The sequence below is a fragment of the Astyanax mexicanus genome, unplaced genomic scaffold (assembly GCF_023375975.1).
Source record: "Astyanax mexicanus isolate ESR-SI-001 unplaced genomic scaffold, AstMex3_surface scaffold_55, whole genome shotgun sequence".
Lineage (NCBI taxonomy): Eukaryota > Metazoa > Chordata > Actinopteri > Characiformes > Acestrorhamphidae > Astyanax > Astyanax mexicanus.
The window spans coordinates 9,013-28,619 of NW_026040065.1; the positions used below are offsets into that span (position 1 = coordinate 9,013).

Consider the following 19,607-nt stretch of genomic DNA (forward strand, 5'->3'; position numbering starts at 1 on the left):
GAGTGTTCCGGTAAGTCAGGGTGATATCAGCTAGCAGTTCCTCCCATGTAGCTTATTTTAACACAGTAAACATGTAGACTACAGTCTGATATACCCACCTCTGAACAGTGAAGGAGTTAGCGCTTAGCACTGTGGTTAGCGGCTAATGCTAATAAAGCTCCAGTCTCAGTGCTGGAGAGCTAAACTGAAACTCCTGTATAACTCTGTACTTCAGTGGAGTGGCTTTACTGCTCCTTAATACCTGACTGGTAGAATTTATACATAAGGAGCAGCGGATTATAAGGAGCTCTGATGATTTTTGTGAAAATTAAATTATTTTAAGTGCATCTTATAGTGCGAAACATAGTTAACCAGCTTTTTAACCACCTTTTCCATCAAAAACTAGCTCAGACCATCTGAAACCAGCTTTACCTGATGCTGAATATCTTGCTCTACATTCATCTACAGATAATAAACCAGATAATCAATTTTTAATGGTTTTAATGTTGTGGCTGATTTGGTAAGCGGTTTAGTGTAGGGTGGAGTTTCAGAAGTTCAGAATCTCCCAAAGCATCACCATCTCCTACTGAGATCTCTGATCTGAACGTACAGAGGGGCCTATTTTATACCGTCTATATAAAAATAAAAATAATATCACTAACAATAAATGAAAGTATAAGATTTAATTACAGTAGAAATGCAAACAAATCAAAATGTCTCCCAACAGTTTTCTCAATCTTCTCCTGCATTAAAACCCATCAGTAACCCAGGTATTCCACATGTTAGCACCTCCGGCCAGAGCTTCATACCTTTAATACTCTGAATTAACAGCCAATCAGAGAGCTTTAATTCAGAGAACGTTTCATAAACTATCAAAACCAATACCTGAGGAAACCGAACAGCCGCAGAATAAGATAAAAGCTGAACCGCTTTCTTACCAGCCATCATCTTCTGAGCTTCATACGGTTCCATGTAGCCGTCATTCTCCACCGGTTTCTCCGGGACGCTCGGGGCGGCGCCGACCTGATCCGCAACGTCAAACGGGTCGGCGTAGTCCTCCAGAATTATTACCTGCAGAGAAACAACCAGAGCGACGATCAACGATTTAATACTAATCAATTACTGATCGCTAATCAATTCTAAACATGTTATTTTAAAACTCAGATGTTTAAATAGAGGTAAAAATGTGATTTCTGCTTTATAAACTCACAGAATAAAACCTGACGTAAACAACACATAAACCCAATCGAGCTGCAATAAGATCAATCATCAGCTAGAAGATAAAGAACGTCTCGTACCACGCTCTGTTTTCACTCATACACAGACTGAGACATCCCATAATACTAATAAGAGAAACACCAACACAGGTAGATGAGCACATGTAATATATACATATAAATAAATGTGTATGTAAATGCATCAGATGTGTGGAAGCAACTCTGTTTTATCCTTTTGTTCTTTTTTTGTTTTTTTTCTTTTTAACCTTTATTGATTTCTTTTCATCTATTTGTTTTTTTACCACAAATCTATCTGCAATAATCCAATCACACACTGACCAGCTCTGCATTTTAAACACTGCAGTAAAAAAAGATCACTTAAACTCGCCTCCCTTAACAAACACACCACCACCTCAACCCACCGCTTCAACCTACCGAACCAAGTCACCATCATAACCATCAACTCACTGCTTCTACCTTCCTTACATTTTAACCTTCCACCTCAACCCACCGCTTCTACCTTTTACCTCAACCATCAACTCATCGCTTCTACCTTCCTTAAGCTTCAACCTTCTGAACAAATCCATCACTTCAAATCACTGCATCAACCATCAACTCATCGCTTCTACCTTCTATATGCTTCAACCCACTACTTCGACCTTTCAAACCAAACCACCACTTCAACCCACCATTTAAAACAATAACACACCACCTCAACCATCAACTCACCAACTTAAACCTACCTTTCACCTCAACCATGAACTCGGGATTTTTACCTTCCTTACATTTTACAACCCACCACTTCAAACTTTCTGAACCAACCCACCGCCTCAACCATCAACTCACTGCTTCTACCTTCCTTACGCTTCAACCCACTGCTTCAAACGTTCTCAACCAACCCACCGTTCCAACCTTGCACCTCAACCCACAGCCTCAATGTTCTGAATCAACCGAGTGCTTTAACATTTCACCTCAACCCACCGCTTCAACCTTCTAAACCATCCCACCAATACAATCCACTGCCTCAACATGAATCCACCGCTTCAACCTTCCCAACGAACCCACGACCATTAACCCTCTGATTCATCCTACCACCTTAAAACCTCCACCTGAACCATCAACCCACTGCCTCAACGTACCGATTCAACCATCCACCACTTAAAATCACCACCTTAACCATTAACTCACCGCTTCAACCTGCCACATTTACCCACCACCTCCACCACCAACCTGCCGTTTCAACCTTCTGCCATCAATCCATCACTTTAAATCACCGCTTCAATCCGTCGCATCATCAGCCCGGGTCACTTCTCTGCATCGTCAGACTCAGTCACCCACTTCCTAAACTCACCCCTCCTGCAGTAAACAATGCAGCAGGAATGCAGCGCTGGCAGGAGGCGAGGGTAATTGCAGGCCTCAGGTTTTTATTCTGAGGGTAATTCATACTGGGTATGGTAATTAACTGGACATCCTGGGCTCTGGAAACACAGAAAGTTCAGGACTTCATTCATTATCTCGCCAGTATCTCCCGCAGGAACCCGATCCCCTGCGTTACACAGAGGCGTGATCAGAACATTTTCACCAGGAGCTTCAGAGCCGACCTTAAATAACCGCAGCCTCCCGTATAAAACAGAACCGGCCGGACAGAACCGAACAGAACCGACTGAACAGAACCGACTGAACAGAACCGACTGAACAGAACCGAACAGAACCGACTGAACAGAACCGAACAGAACCGACTGAACAGAACCGAACAGAACCGAGAGCAAGACACGAAAACAAACAGCTGTGGTTTTAAATACGTAACCATGTCCTGCGTTCACCGAGCAGCGAAGCGTCGAGTGCAGGGGGAGGAAAGTTACAAACGATTGCTGAACTGATCCTCAGAAACTCGAGTAAAACTCGAGGGAACGGTGAAACCACTGTAGAGTTTTCACTAATTACGGTCAGAAGATTCTGGTGATTTAGCTTCAGCAGGAACATTCAGCCCGTCCATCTGCTGATCTGGACTCGCCCGCGGTCTGGACCGGATTCAGAGCTGGACAGGAACCAATCAGCAGTGTTTCTCTGTGTTCTCCAAAAAGCTCAGATGGAGCAGAACCAGAGCAGCCTGTTCTGGACCAATCAGAAAAAAGCAGTAAAGCATTAATTAACGATGTATTTAATCTCACTTTGGAATATAACACACTGCTTTTATTAGAGCTTTATCTTTTATTAACTCCACAAACTCAAATTCTGCAATAATAAACCCAACACTAAACACAGGTCTTATGATGTAATACCATTTATAACACATTAATAAAACGGAGAACTGGGTAATAGTTCACACTCAGTAATTTACTAATATAGTGTTTATAAAGTGTTTATTATCCTTTAAAACCAATAAAATCAATACAGCAACTATTAGTGACTTCCAAATAACAGACCTCCAATATATACTATAAATATCACACAAAAATAAATCTTAATAAGTAATTAATGAGTTAATTTAGGCTGTAGAGCAAAGAGGAAGACGTTACTAAGACACAAACATTTAAAATAAAGTAAATAAAATAAATGATTTTATATTTCAGTATATGTATCTCTTCACTATGCTCATTATCTATTATACATTTATATTAAACTGACTAATAGGATTTATCTTACAGATAAACAAAGATCCGTCTCCCAAAGATCGTTTCACATCATTCTGTTCTTTGTTTTAACTGTAAACTGGAAAAATTTATATATGGAAGAAGAAACACTTGTTAAAAAGTTAAAAGGGTTGTTTAGTTGTTTAGCTTTTTGATTGTTTTATTTGGACTTGCCTGCATTAATAAAAGATTAAAACTAATTCTTATATACAGATTAAGTCTGGCATTCTCGTGCACTTTTACTCTTAAACTACGATACAGATTCTGTGATTAATTATAGAATAAAGCAATTATTATTTATGTTATTGACCTTACTTTCATGGTCATTCTCTTTAGTTTCACCTGTTCATTCTGGATAACTCAGGTTATATCAGTGATCTCTCAGGAAAAAGGACACATAACTCACATTAGGAAATATATTTGATCAGATTTGGCAGTTGTAAATATTATCCTGAATGTCTAAAACTGATATTTGTGTTCAGATTGATCTCCTGCTGTTTTTGATCGGTACAAATAAACTGTAAATTTCAAAACTCAAGAAATAAATAATAAATTTGATGAAAGAAGATGACAGGAAGTGACAGGAAGTGAAAGTGCAGCGTGAGTTTAATGACTGGTCTCGGCGGTATTCAACAGTTTTGATTAAATAAATATCCTTCATTTTTCTGTCGTTGGCGCGACGAAATTAAAAGAGTCTCTCGCTGACCCGGCATCAATCAACCCTCAAACACACCAAACTCCACCAGCTTCAGCAGAACCGCAACCTGAAGAACAGCTTCACCTAAACTCAACTCAACAAAAATACTGATAACACATCACTTTATAAATCAGTTTATTATAAAATCAACTGCTACAGTTTACTGCAGTTCATATTTTCAGACTAAAGAACCATAAACTCAAAACAAGCGCTTTCACAAGATACTGAAACCAAATCCAACCCTAACTCAAACCAGATCGAAGAACCCCAGACCAACTCAAACCAGACCGAAGAACCCCAGACCAACTCAAACCAGACCGAAGAACCCCAGACCAACTCAAACCAGACCGAAGAACCCCAGACCAACTCAAACCAGACCAACTCAAACCCAACTCAACCCAAACCCAACCAAACTCAACCCAAAGCCAACCAAACTCAACCCAAACCCAACTCAACTCAAACCCAACCCAGACCCAACCAAACTCAACCCAAACCAAACTCAACTCAACCCAGACCCAACCAAACTCAACCCAAACCCAACCCAACTCAACCCAAACCCAATCCAAACTCAACTCAACCCCAACCCAACCCAGACCAGACCCAACTCAAACTAACCCCAACTAACTCAACCCAACCCAGACCAATATCTGTATCTCTGTGGTGGTTTTCTACAGAGTGAAATATATGATCAGTGGAGCTGAAATAATAACAGATTATAACAGGTATAGAAACAAGGAGGAGGTCATAATGTTCTGATAAATCAGTGTAAACAGGATCTGAATATATTCTCCGGCTGGTTGAGGGATGGAGAGTTCTCATTGGTGGAGCCGGCGCTGAGATTGAGGAATTTCTCAGGAATTGTTCTGAATAATATCGTAGTCTGAATTTCCAAACTAAGCATTTTTCTACATTTACCAAATTACTCAGAGATAAACACACCTCTTCCCTCCGGCTCCACCAATCAACACGGAGCTCAGCGTCACCGAGACCAAACCCAACCACTAATCACCAAAACAATCCCAAAACCCCTGACTCAAACTCTCTCCTCTCTCATTTGCATATTCCTCCATTTTCTCAGCGTACGTGATTATCACCTTATCCTCCTCGGACTCGAGGCTCCGCCCGGTTCTGAGGGGAGGGGTTATTAGCGGCGCGGCGGCGTACGCTCTAATGAAGTAGCAGCGGGGCAGCAAGGGCCTCATGGAGAGACCGGTTCAGCCCGGGATCCGAGCGACGCCTGGGGACCAACCATCTGCCGGCTGCTATGTTCAGAATCTGAGCCAGAACCGGACCACGGCGCTACGCTACGCTACGCTAACCTGTCCTTGAAGGTCATTGGAGAGAAGTTGAGTGTGAAGCTCTGATCCTGGATCAGTTCTGAGCTCTGAGTTTAATCTTTACCTGAGGGAACGCTGGTCTCTGATCAGCAGGATCGACCCGGTGAGCCGACGCCGCGGAGCCTGAGTCCGGCAGATGGTTCAGTCTGTTCTAATAAACAGATAATAAAGAACTGCTGAAAGTACGGAGGAGCCGTGTCCCAGAATGCACTGGAACAGTAACGGCACTATAAAGATATATTTTATATTTACTGTAGAGCTGCAGGGCTGAGAAACATCACCAAACCATATAATTACCCGTCCTCACCACGGCGTACAGCGCTACGGCTAACCCTCCACACGACCTCACCACCAAACACCCCCCCGCAATATATAATAATATATACACACACCAATATAAACACTCTCAACACATCTCCATATATACACAATATATACACCCAGAACACTATATATATATATATACACACAAGAAGAAGTGAGTGTGAGTTAGTGTGTGTGTGTGTGTGTGTATGTGTGTGTGTGAGTGTGTGTGAGTTAGTGAGTGTGTGTGAGTGTGTGAGTGTGAGTTAGTGAGTGTGTGTGTGAGTTTGTGTGTGTGTTAGTGTGTGTGTGTGTGTGTGTGAGTTAGTGAGTGTGTGTATGTGTGTGTGTGAGTGTGAGTGTGTGAGTGTGAGTTACTGAGTGTGTGTGTGAGTGTGTGAGTTAGTGAGTGTGTGTGAGTGTGAGTTAGTGAGTGTGTGTGAGTGTGTGTGAGTGTGAGTTAGTGAGTGTGTGTGAGTGTGAGTTAGTGAGTGTGTGTGAGTGTGTGTGAGTGTGTGTGAGTGTGTGTGAGTGTGAGTTAGTGAGTGTGTGTGAGTGTGTGTGAGTGTGTGTGAGTGTGAGTTAGTGAGTGTGTGTGAGTGTGAGTTAGTGAGTGTGTGTGAGTGTGTGTGAGTTAGTGAGTGTGTGTGAGTGTGAGTTAGTGAGTGTGTGTGTGTGTGTGAGTTAGTGAGTGTGTGTGAGTGTGAGTTAGTGAGTGTGTGTGTGTGTGAGTGTGTGTGAGTGTGAGTGTGAGTTAGTGAGTGTGTGTGTGTGTGTGAGTTAGTGAGTGTGTGTGAGTGTGTGTGAGTGTGAGTTAGTGAGTGTGTGTGAGTGTGTGTGAGTGTGAGTTAGTGAGTGTGTGTGTGTGTGAGTGTGTGAGTAAGTGAGTGTGTGTGAGTTAGTGAGTGTGTGTGAGTGTGTGTGTGTGAGTGTGAGTTAGTGAGTGTGTGTGAGTGTGTGTGAGTGTGAGTTAGTGAGTGTGTGTGAGTGTGAGTTAGTGAGTGTGTGTGTGTGTGAGTGTGTGTGAGTTAGTGAGTGTGTGTGAGTGTGAGTTAGTGAGTGTGTGTGAGTGTGTGTGAGTTAGTGAGTGTGTGTGAGTGTGAGTTAGTGAGTGTGTGTGTGTGTGAGAGTATGTGTGTGTGAGTGTGAGTTAGTGAGTGTGTGTGAGTGTGTGTGAGTGTGTGTGAGTGTGAGTTAGTGAGTGTGTGTGAGTGTGAGTTAGTGAGTGTGTGTGAGTGTGAGTTAGTGAGTGTGTGTGAGTGTGAGTTAGTGAGTGTGTGTGAGTGTGAGTTAGTGAGTGTGTGTGAGTGTGTGTGAGTGTGTGTGAGTGTGAGTTAGTGAGTGTGTGTGAGTGTGTGTGAGTGTGTGTGAGTGTGAGTTAGTGAGTGTGTGTGAGTGTGAGTTAGTGAGTGTGTGTGAGTGTGAGTTAGTGAGTGTGTGTGAGTGTGAGTTAGTGAGTGTGTGTGAGTGTGTGTGAGTGTGTGTGAGTGTGAGTTAGTGAGTGTGTGTGAGTTAGTGAGTGTGTGTGAGTTAGTGAGTGTGTGTGAGTTAGTGAGTGTGTGTGAGTTAGTGAGTGTGTGTGAGTGTGAGTTAGTGAGTGTGTGTGAGTTAGTGAGTGTGAGTTAGTGAGTGTGTGTGAGTGTGAGTGTGTGTGTGTGTGAGTGTGTGTGAGTGTGAGTTAGTGAGTGTGTGTGAGTTAGTGAGTGTGAGTGTGTGTGAGTTAGTGAGTGTGTGTGAGTGTGTGTGAGTGTGAGTTAGTGAGTGTGTGTGAGTGTGAGTTAGTGAGTGTGTGTGTGTGAGTGTGAGTTAGTGAGTGTGTGTGAGTTAGTGAGTGTGAGTGTGTGTGAGTTAGTGAGTGTGTGTGAGTGTGAGTTAGTGAGTGTGTGTGTGTGAGTGTGAGTTAGTGAGTGTGTGTGAGTTAGTGAGTGTGAGTGTGTGTGAGTTAGTGAGTGTGTGTGAGTGTGAGTGTGTGTGTGTGTGTGAGTATGTGTGTGTGAGTGTGAGTTAGTGAGTGTGTGTGAGTATGTGTGTGTGAGTGAGTTAGTGAGTGTGTGTGAGTATGTGTGTGTGAGTGAGTTAGTGAGTGTGTGTGAGTGTGTGTGAGTGTGAGTTAGTGAGTGTGTGTGTGTGTGAGTTAGTGAGTGTGTGTGAGTATGTGTGTGTGAGTGTGAGTTAGTGAGTGTGTGTGTGTGTGAGTTAGTGAGTGTGTGTGAGTGTGAGTTAGTGTGTGTGTGAGTGTGAGTTAGTGAGTGTGTGTGAGTGTGAGTTAGTGAGTGTGTGTGAGTTAGTGAGTGTGTGTGAGTGTGTGTGTGTGAGTGTGAGTTAGTGAGTGTGTGTGAGTGTGTGTGTGTGAGTGTGAGTTAGTGAGTGTGTGTGAGTGTGAGTTAGTGAGTGTGTGTGAGTTAGTGAGTGTGTGTGAGTGTGAGTTAGTGAGTGTGTGTGAGTTAGTGAGTGTGTGTGAGTGTGAGTTAGTGAGTGTGTGTGAGTTAGTGAGTGTGTGTGAGTGTGAGTTAGTGAGTGTGTGTGAGTTAGTGAGTGTGTGTGTGAGTGTGAGTTAGTGAGTGTGAGTTAGTGAGTGTGTGTGAGTGTGTGTGAGTGTGAGTTAGTGAGTGTGTGTGTGAGTGTGAGTTAGTGAGTGTGTGTGTGTGTGAGAGTATGTGTGTGTGAGTGTGAGTTAGTGAGTGTGTGTGTGAGTGTGAGTTAGTGAGTGTGTGTGAGTGTGAGTTAGTGTGTGTGTGAGTGTGAGTTAGTGAGTGTGTGTGTGTGTGAGAGTATGTGTGTGTGAGTGTGAGTTAGTGAGTGTGAGTTAGTGAGTGTGTGTGAGTGTGTGTGAGTGTGAGTTAGTGTGTGTGTGAGTGTGAGTTAGTGAGTGTGTGTGAGTGTGAGTTAGTGAGTGTGTGTGAGTATGTGTGTGTGAGTGAGTTAGTGAGTGTGTGTGAGTGTGTGTGAGTGTGAGTTAGTGAGTGTGTGTGTGTGTGAGTTAGTGAGTGTGTGTGAGTATGTGTGTGTGAGTGTGAGTTAGTGAGTGTGTGTGTGTGTGAGTTAGTGAGTGTGTGTGAGTGTGAGTTAGTGTGTGTGTGAGTGTGAGTTAGTGAGTGTGTGTGAGTGTGAGTTAGTGAGTGTGTGTGAGTTAGTGAGTGTGTGTGAGTGTGTGTGTGTGAGTGTGAGTTAGTGAGTGTGTGTGAGTGTGTGTGTGTGAGTGTGAGTTAGTGAGTGTGTGTGAGTGTGAGTTAGTGAGTGTGTGTGAGTTAGTGAGTGTGTGTGAGTGTGAGTTAGTGAGTGTGTGTGAGTTAGTGAGTGTGTGTGAGTGTGAGTTAGTGAGTGTGTGTGAGTTAGTGAGTGTGTGTGAGTGTGAGTTAGTGAGTGTGTGTGAGTTAGTGAGTGTGTGTGTGAGTGTGAGTTAGTGAGTGTGAGTTAGTGAGTGTGTGTGAGTGTGTGTGAGTGTGAGTTAGTGAGTGTGTGTGTGAGTGTGAGTTAGTGAGTGTGTGTGTGTGTGAGAGTATGTGTGTGTGAGTGTGAGTTAGTGAGTGTGTGTGTGAGTGTGAGTTAGTGAGTGTGTGTGTGTGTGAGAGTATGTGTGTGTGAGTGTGAGTTAGTGAGTGTGAGTTAGTGAGTGTGTGTGAGTGTGTGTGAGTGTGAGTTAGTGTGTGTGTGAGTGTGAGTTAGTGTGTGTGTGTGTGTGTGTGAGAGTATGTGTGTGTGAGTGTGAGTTAGTGAGTGTGTGTGTGTGTGAGAGTATGTGTGTGTGAGTGTGAGTTAGTGAGTGTGTGTGTGTGTGTGAGTATGTGTGTGTGAGTGTGAGTTAGTGAGTGTGTGTGAGTGTGAGTTAGTGAGTGTGTGTGTGTGTGTGAGTATGTGTGTGTGAGTGTGAGTTAGTGAGTGTGTGTGAGTGTGAGTTAGTGTGTGTGTGTGAGTGTGAGTTAGTGAGTGTGTGTGAGTGTGAGTTAGTGTGTGTGTGTGAGTGTGAGTTAGTGAGTGTGTGTGAGTGTGTATTGAAAAGTGAATTAGCAGGTGTCCCGTTACTTTTGTCCGTACGGTGTATTGAGTAATAAAGGTGTTAAACAGTTTAAAGTTCTGATAAATTTCAGCAGGATTTCCGCTGTTTGTTTGTTTAATATTGTAATATATTTAAAATGTAAGTAGATTTATTTAAGTAGTAACGGATTTATTTACTGAGACGATTCTCTGTGTTCTAAATCCATAAACAGGTCAAATATATCCACAATATAAACTCTAAAATCTCACTTATAAAACCATCTGTTCCCCTGAGAAATCACAACACTTTTTTATTTTAATCACTAATTACTGAGGCTAAACTAACCCATTCATTTATTATTATATTAAAATGTCATATCTATACACTTAACTCACATTTAGAAGCAACAGTTTATATTTATAACTAATCTTAACTAAATATTTAGCAAATGTTTTACCATTTATTTACAATTATTAGAGTATAAAAGTAGTTTATATGAAATAATGCAAGCTAATCCTGTGAGCACTGAAGCTAAAGCTGGGGAGGAGAGCAGGTATTCACGCTAAAAGCTAAGCTTTCATTATCTGGTAAACATGCACTCCCTGAGATACTGAATAAACCTCCTCAGATTAGAGCTAAACTGCGATCAGAACAGGAGATAAAATCAGATTATGAGAAAAACACAGTGGAATATGAGTGAGGATCAAGTTCGTCTAAAAGCTAAACACTTCATGATGATCAGAGATCAAATCAAACGGTAATAAAACAGCAGTAGAATTTAGAGATATGATTAATAGTGAAAGTAAGAGCTTTCCCACATTACAGAACTGAAGGGATCTGTGAGCAGCACACCAACGCCAGACAGGAGATACAGGAGAGATGAAGAGAGAGAGAGATAGAGAGAGATAGAGAGAGATGGAGAGGGAGAGAGAGAGAGAGAGATAGAGAGAGAGATGGAGAGAGAGAGATAGAGAGAGATAGAGAGAGAGATGGAGAGGGAGAGATGGAGGGAGAGATGGAGGGAGAGAGATAGAGAGAGAGAGAGAGAGAGAGAGAGAGAGAGAGAGATGGAGAGAGATGGAGAGGGAGAGATAGAGAGAGAGACAGAGAGAGATGGAGAGAGAGAGGGAGAAAGAGAGAGAGAGATGGAGAGAGATGGAGAGAGAGAGATGGAGAGAGAGATAGAGAGAGAGATGGAGAGGGAGAGATAGAGAGAGATGGAGAGAGAGATGGAGAGAGAGAGATGGAGAGAGAGATAGAGAGAGAGATGGAGAGAGAGAGGGAGAAAGAGAGAGAGAGATGGAGAGAGATGGAGAGGGAGAGATAGAGAGAGATGGAGGGAGAGATGGAGGGAGAGAGATAGAGAGAGATGGAGAGAGAGATGGAGAGAGAGATGGAGAGAGAGATGGAGAGGGAGATATTATCAAGGATATTATTTATAAAGGACACGCATCATGGGACACAAATCCAATAGAAAAATTTCACCTGGAATTCTGCAAAGAAATTTTAAAAGTCCATCGCAGCACGGTGAACCTGGCGTGCAGAGCAGAGCTCGGCCAGTTTCCTCTCTCCCTATCCATCATAACCAGAGCTTTAAAATTCCACTCTCACCTGTCCCAATCCCACCCAGACTCATATCACCACACAGCATACCTCAATACCTGCACACACCCAGAAACAGACCCTCTCACACACATTAAACACCACCACCACCACCTTCACACCACCACCTGCTACACCCTCAAACACACACACCTCCAAACCATCCACAAAACACAGCAATCAGACTATATTAATCACTGGCTTCATGAAATTTCCTCCATTAATAAATTAGAATGTTACAGATCATTAAATAGAGAATACACCCTCGCAGATTACCTGACTAAAATTAAAAACCCCAGAGAAAGACACACGCTGACGATGTACAGACTCAGTGCCCACAGCCTGGAGATAGAGAGCGGGAGACAGAGGAAACACTGGAGACCCAGAGCAGAGCGAGTGTGTGATCACTGCAGCACTTCCTCTCCTCCTGCTCTAAATACACCCAGCTCAGACTCCAGTTCCTACAGAACATCACATCCACCATCCCATCACTCAGATTAATAACAGAGGAAGATCTGATCAGACTGTATTTAGGAGAGATTCCAGAATGTGTTGGATTATCTGCTAAATATGTAAACAACTGCCACACCCTGAGAAACCAGAGCCCCACCCTACACTAAACCACCCTGCTTATATAATTATATATATATTATTGCATAAACTATATGTACATTTATTTCTTCTTCTTATTATTATTATTATTATTTTTTATCACATATTGTAATTTATTTATTATCCTTCAATTTTGTCATAAATTGATTATTATTTTTGTATTTGTTGAATTGTTTGCTTTGGCAACAGTTGTTGTTTACAATTCATGCCAATAAAGCCATTTGAATTTGAATTTGAATTTGAATTTGAATTTGATAGAGAGAGATGGAGGGAGAGAGATGGAGAGAGAGATAGAGGGAGAGAGATGGAGAGAGAGAGATGGAGAGATAGAGATGGAGAGAGAGAGATGGAGAGATAGAGATGGAGAGAGAGAGATGGAGAGATAGAGATGGAGAGATAGAGATGGAGGGAGAGATGGAGGGAGAGAGATGGAGAGAGAGAGATGGAGAGATAGAGATGGAGAGAGAGAGATGGAGAGATAGAGATGGAGAGATAGAGATGGAGAGAGAGAGATGGAGAGATAGAGATGGAGAGAGAGAGATGGAGAGATAGAGATGGAGAGAGAGAGATGGAGAGAGAGAGATGGAGAGAGAGAGATGGAGAGAGAGAGATGGAGGGAGAGAGATGGAGGGAGAGAGATGGAGAGAGAGAGATGGAGAGATTGTATAAATGAATGAGTTCACTGTTGGTGGTTCTCAGTAACGGTGGAGATAAGAGGTTTAGGAGTGTGATGGTGCGGGTTGGTCCCGGGGGATTATGGGTAATTGCTACAGAGGTAAAACAATGACCCTGTTTCAGAAGTTCTGAGTCAGCAGTATTGAAGCTCCGCCCCCTCCAGCAGCAGCAGATTCAGATAACGGATCAGAACCAGAACTGAACACCAAACACAGAAATACTGCAAATACTATTATTATTATTTTATACTCTGTTTTAATACGTTACTGTTCCTGAAAGAGACAAACACTGTTTCTGCTGAATGTATGAAATTTATTCTTAAAACTAACTAAATAAAATTCAAATGTTCGGTTATTTTTCCAAGAAAATTATCAGAAGAATACTCTGGAATATTGTGATATTAAAACGCCAACACGCCATAAACCACAGCCCACCGACGCCACGACCAACACACACACATGGAGAAACACATGGAGCTCACAGTAAACACCACACTTTTCAGTGTTTTCTGCCTCTATAATCTATAAACACTAAACATCCATCCATTTTCAGTAAATCAGCTGTGAGAGTTTGGTTTCAAGAATCATTTGCTTCTATAAGCCGTTTGGCTCCTTCCTTATTGTAACATCGCAATAAGGAAACCTGCATAGAACCATCCTGATTAGCCAGCAGACTTCATCTGAGGTGGGGATCTGTACCTACTGTCCGAAGCGAGTCAGCAAACAAGTTTTGTATTTCTATCACAGTAAAGCATGTACTAGCTTATTCATGTTTTACCATTTAGCACAAGCTAACGCTAACGTGGTAAACACTCAGCGTAAACATGGGGAGTGGCCAGCCACTGTTCCCTGTGTTTACTGTTCTTATCAGATTCACCAACACAGCCGTCCAATCAGAGCTCTTCACTGCAGCTACAGGAGAACCAGTGTTCCAGTCCACACAGCCGACCAATCAGAGCTCTTCACTGCAGCTACAGGAGAACCAGTGTTCCAGTCCGTGTTTAAAGAGTTCAGTAAAACCTGTTTATCTTCTCAAATCCTTAAATCTCCAAATCAGCCCCAAACAAACACCACCAGCCTCTATAACAATTATTACTGCATACGATATGATAGAGCACACCCCTAATAACTGAGATATTAAAAAATACAATTATTTTATCAGATTTACAGTAACAGAAGTCAATGATCCAGAATATCACGATAATAATAATAATACACTCCAAATATCTCCATATATCCAGGATTAAAGTAAAATAAATGATACTGGACAGATATAATTTGTCTCTAGTAGATATATAATGGGAAATAATGAGAACAGTGTATATTTTTCTTTTGATAAAAATAGTAAAAAAGTAGAACTCCGATATGATAATTAGGGGTGAGTGATACGGCTCCATAATTCAGAGTATTATATCAATAATCACCATATTTAAAAATGTTGGGGATATTATTGCGTACTATATGATATGGAACAGCCCATATGGTGCAGTGTGAGGTCAGGGTGAGGATCTGATTGGTTAAGGGAGGAAACAGCTCCACCCCCCCTGCTGTTATATAACCAGCCTCCACCACACTGAAGCTCTGGAGACCTGAAGTAACCTTCTAACACCAAACACCAACTATTCATTAATATTATCATACATTTATAATAGTAAAAATAATAATAATAATAAAGTCAGAACACTGAGAGTCTCTGACATTTTAAATAAGATGTTCAGAATTTGAATTTTAGTATTTGGTGAGATTCTGACAGTGGGAAGAAGATCCACCTAAAAGTCGTCTGAACATCAAGAGAAGAGATAAGACTCAAACTGATATCATCATATCTGCTTCAAATGTCAATATTTATCTACAAAACACACCTGGAACATTTAAATATTTACTTATTTATTTATAAAAGGGGTGCACGGAATATTTAGTGTAAAAAATAATAGTGTGAAAATAGCAAAACCCTAATTTGTGTTAGATTAGATGTTCTATGTTGCTGAATATAAAGGAATAATTTAAAACAATATCAGATTTCTCACTCTAAACTAGGGCTGCTATTAAATATTACTAGAGCTATTTAATATTTTATTAATCAATTAATCTACTGATTTGTTTTATTAAGTGATCAGATAAAACTTTTTTTAATAGCAATTGTAAATACATACTTTTTAGCAACAAACTATAAAAAATAATGTTATTACAATACCAACTGATCCGCCCCCAATCCGCTGATATTTCCTGAATGATCATGTGATCTCTGTTAAGTTTGGACACTTTGAAAAACACGATGGTTTAAATGAAGAGTTGTCGACTGAGTGAATCAGTTCAGGAATCGAGTGCAGATTGGAATCAAAGATTCTAAACACTGTTTATGCACTCGTGTTGATCTGAGGCTCTGAGCCGAGGGGAAACTCAGAGATGAGACGGAGCTCTCCTCAGACCCCGGATTAAACTACAGAACTGAAAACTGAGAAATAAAGCAGAAAAACAGCCACAGAAACTTACTGTGAATCTCTGAAGGAGAGATTATTATTATTACTGAGTGTTTTATTTATTTTATTTTCATTTTTATTCTATTTATATTATTTTCTGTTTTACATATTTCGTTATAATCTTAGTGTTACTTTCAGCTATTTAATTTTTTTGTCTTCTATTACTTTTTTGGTGTTTATTTTTTATTATTTTAATAAATTCTCTTAATTTTACAGCTTTACATTTTAGCCTGTCCACTGTCCAATATTTAATTTCTTCTTAAATAATTTTAATTGTTTTAATGCTTTTATCATTTATTTTTAATTCTTTTGTTTATAAAATTCATTATTTTACTTTAATCTGATTAAATACTTAATTTTATATTTAATATAATTTTTTTTAGTCTTTTTAAGTTGTAAATACTCGGACGCACTGAACATGAGTGTCAGCCTCAATATATTCCTGAGTGAAAATAAAGGATGAGTAAAGATTAATTAACTGATTGATTGATTAATTGATTGACTGATTAATAACTGGCTTGGTAAATGGTCCAGGCTGGAGTTTTATCAGTGTGCTGATATGTAGCATAGCCGCCGAGCTAATCTACAGAACCCAGAATCTGATAGTGTGATTATATTACCACAGATTATTCTCATTTAGGGCTGCAACTAATGATTATTTTGTTAGTCGACTAATCTGACTATCTTTTTTTCGATTAGTCGACTAGTCAACGAATATTTCTGCCTTGTCCTCAATCTCTAAAAACAACAGAAAAACAGCTGAACGTGAGATTTAAATATCCAGATGTTGTTTAAACATGGATTATACTGATATTTATTGATATTAATCTGTTTTGTTTGGGCACTTTTGAAGACACTCAAACAGTGTAAACTGTGTGAGTGAGCCATTTACCCATCTCCCATTGTGCTTCTGTCCCCAGCACTTTGTGGAATGCTGTACTGCTACAAATTAACGATTAGTCGACAATGAAATTTGTAGTCGACAAATTTAAATAATCGACATTGTCGATTATATCGACTAATCGTTGCAGCCCTATTCTCATTTATTTATTTATAGGGGTAAATAAGTGAATTAAAGCAGAATTCCGGCGGGTTCTCCGGCGGGTTCTCCGACGGGTTCTCCGACGGGTTCTCCGACGGGTGCGGAGAGGAACAGCGTGGGCCGGATCAGTTTTACTGGAAATAAAAGGCGAGAGGTTTCTGCTCCAGGATTGAGGAAGTGCTCTCTTCCTGACAGGAAGTGTTTACAGCGCCGTGACATTCTCCAATCCCTCCGCCTGAATTAGACCGGGCGTGTCCAGCATCATCCCTCACTTCCCCCCCCAGCAGATCCGACTCCAGATCAGAACCTGCAGGAGCTTTAATTACTGGAACCAGGGAATTGTGGGTAAACTGAGATGCTTTGTGGAGGGTGGAGTGGGTGGATGCTGGTGTTTCAGGGAGCCTCCGTGTCTATGTTACCTTCTGGCTCTCTCTCCCTTTAGTTATGCCACTACATAATTTTAGTCCAGTTTTTCAGGGGGCGTAGCTTCTATGCTATGCTAGCTGCTATTTAATTGTGATAATCTATCTACTAAATTGATGTAGAAATAATCCATGATAATTCTGTGCATCATATAACCAGACTGCATTTTGCTTCAGGTCCCAAATACATTAAACTGACTGAACTCGATCAGATACAACTAAAACACATAATTAAGAGTTTTAATAATGCTCAACCCAGCGTCTGTTCAGGGATAAATCCCGCCCCTCAACAAAAAGAGCCAATCGGCTTGCAACTCCTTGTTGTGGAGATCTGCGCAGGAGCAGTAGCCAGAACAAGATGAAAAATCAGTTTGTTTTTATATTATTGATTCAAACACTACAAACTGATCATGAGGTTTTATCAGATTTATCAGTGATATAAAATAAGTGTTGATATTAAAATTAAATCTTCAGTTTAGAGTATTTTGGTCTCAGACAGGAGGCTGATCCAGTATAAGTGGAAATAACTGACTGCGGGTGTTGTAAAGATCCTGCTCTGTAATTCAGGTGTGAATCTTAATCTGGATCCTGGATTCTGAATTCTGTTCAGCTGCAGAACACTAAACTGCTTTCAGTTTATGTTAATTTAATTTTATAACCTAATTTTATCATTTTTATAAAACTGTACTGTGTTTATGTAGCCTGAGGGCAGAGGAGAGCAGCACAGTGTGAAAAGTGAACCCAGGCGATATCGAGGGCGTCAAAAGTTCTTGACCTGATATTTATTTATCGTATGATAAATCGATAATGTAATCATCGTGACAGACCTGACCACACCCCCGACTCCAACCAGGTCTTTAGAGATAAATGCAGTATCTGCTGGTTCCTGTGTTGCTCTGACTGTAAGAGTGATCTGATTCAGTAGAAACGTTTAGAGAGGTTCCTCTCTGTAATACTGTAACTCCGCCTGTACCGTCCAACAGCCAATCAAATACCAGAGATTCCTCAGTAAATACACGGAATACCTCCGACTGGCACACAGTGGCACAGGCTGGCACAGATTACCTCTCACAGCTTCAGAACAGCAGCAAAAATTCCAGCAAAACCATGAATTTGTGCAAACTGTCGCCATAGTTACTGACCCAACAGTGAATACCACGTTCAGAACCATCAGCCCAGTTTACCGGTGAACACCACCACTAACACCAACCCTACACCACCACTAACACCAACCCTACACTACCACTAACACCAACCCTACACCACCACTAACACCAACCCTACACCACCAACTAACACCAACCCTACACCACCAACTAACACCAACCCTACACCACCACTAACACCAACCCTACACCACCACTAACACCAACCCTACACCACCACTAACACCAACCCTACACCACCACTAACACCACTAACACCAACCCTACACCACCACTAACACCAACCCTACACCACCACTAACACCAACCCTACACCACCACTAACACCAACCCTACACCACCACTAACACCAACCCTACACCACCACTAACACCACTAACACCAACCCTACACCACCACTAACACCAACCCTACACCACCACTAACACCAACCCTACACCACCAACTAACACCAACCCTACACCACCACTAACACCAACCCTACACCACCACTAACACCAACCCTACACTACCACTAACACCACTAACACCAACCCTACACCACCAACTAACACCAACCCTACACCACCACTAACACCAACCCTACACCACCACTAACACCAACCCTACACTACCACTAACACCACTAACACCAACCCTACACCACCAACTAACACCAACCCTACACCACCACTAACACCAACCCTACACCACCAACTAACACCAACCCTACACCACCACTAACACCAACCCTACACTACCACTAACACCACTAACACCAACCCTACACCACCACTAACACCAACCCTACACCACCACTAACACCAACCCTACACCACCAACTAACACCAACCCTACACCACCACTAACACCAACCCTACACCACCACTAACACCAACCCTACACCACCACTAACACCAACCCTACACTACCACTAACACCAACCCTACACCACCAACTAACACCAACCCTACACCACCACTAACACCAACCCTACACCACCACTAACACCAACCCTACACCACCACTAACACCAACCCTACACCACCACTAACACCAACCCTACACCACCAACTAACACCAACCCTACACTACCACTAACACCAACCCTACACCACCACTAACACCAACCCTACACCACCACTAACACCAACCCTACACTACCACTAACACCAACCCTACACTACCACTAACACCACTAACACCAACCCTACACCACCACTAACACCAACCCTACACCACCACTAACACCAACCCTACACCACCAACCCTACACCACCACTAACACCAACCCTACACCACCACTAACACCAACCCTACACTACCACTAACACCAACCCTACACCACCACTAACACCAACCCTACACCACCAACTAACACCAACCCTACACCACCACTAACACCAACCCTACACCACCAACTAACACCAACCCTACACTACCACTAACACCACTAACACCAACCCTACACCACCACTAACACCAACC

The 19,607-nt window shown here is 41.8% G+C and overlaps 1 protein-coding gene across 1 annotated transcript in view; it reads right to left on the bottom strand.

Annotated features, from left to right (window-relative positions):
* Nucleotides 1-917: 917 nt before the first annotated feature.
* zgc:158464 (SH2 domain-containing adapter protein F) overlaps nt 918-19,607 on the bottom strand; it is a gene marked incomplete at its 3' end in the record, with an annotated part of 45,954 nt that continues 27,264 nt past the window's right edge. Inside the window, 1 exon segment of the mRNA XM_049474108.1 lies at nt 918-1,050. Within this exon segment, the coding sequence (XP_049330065.1) occupies nt 918-1,050 (133 nt within the window).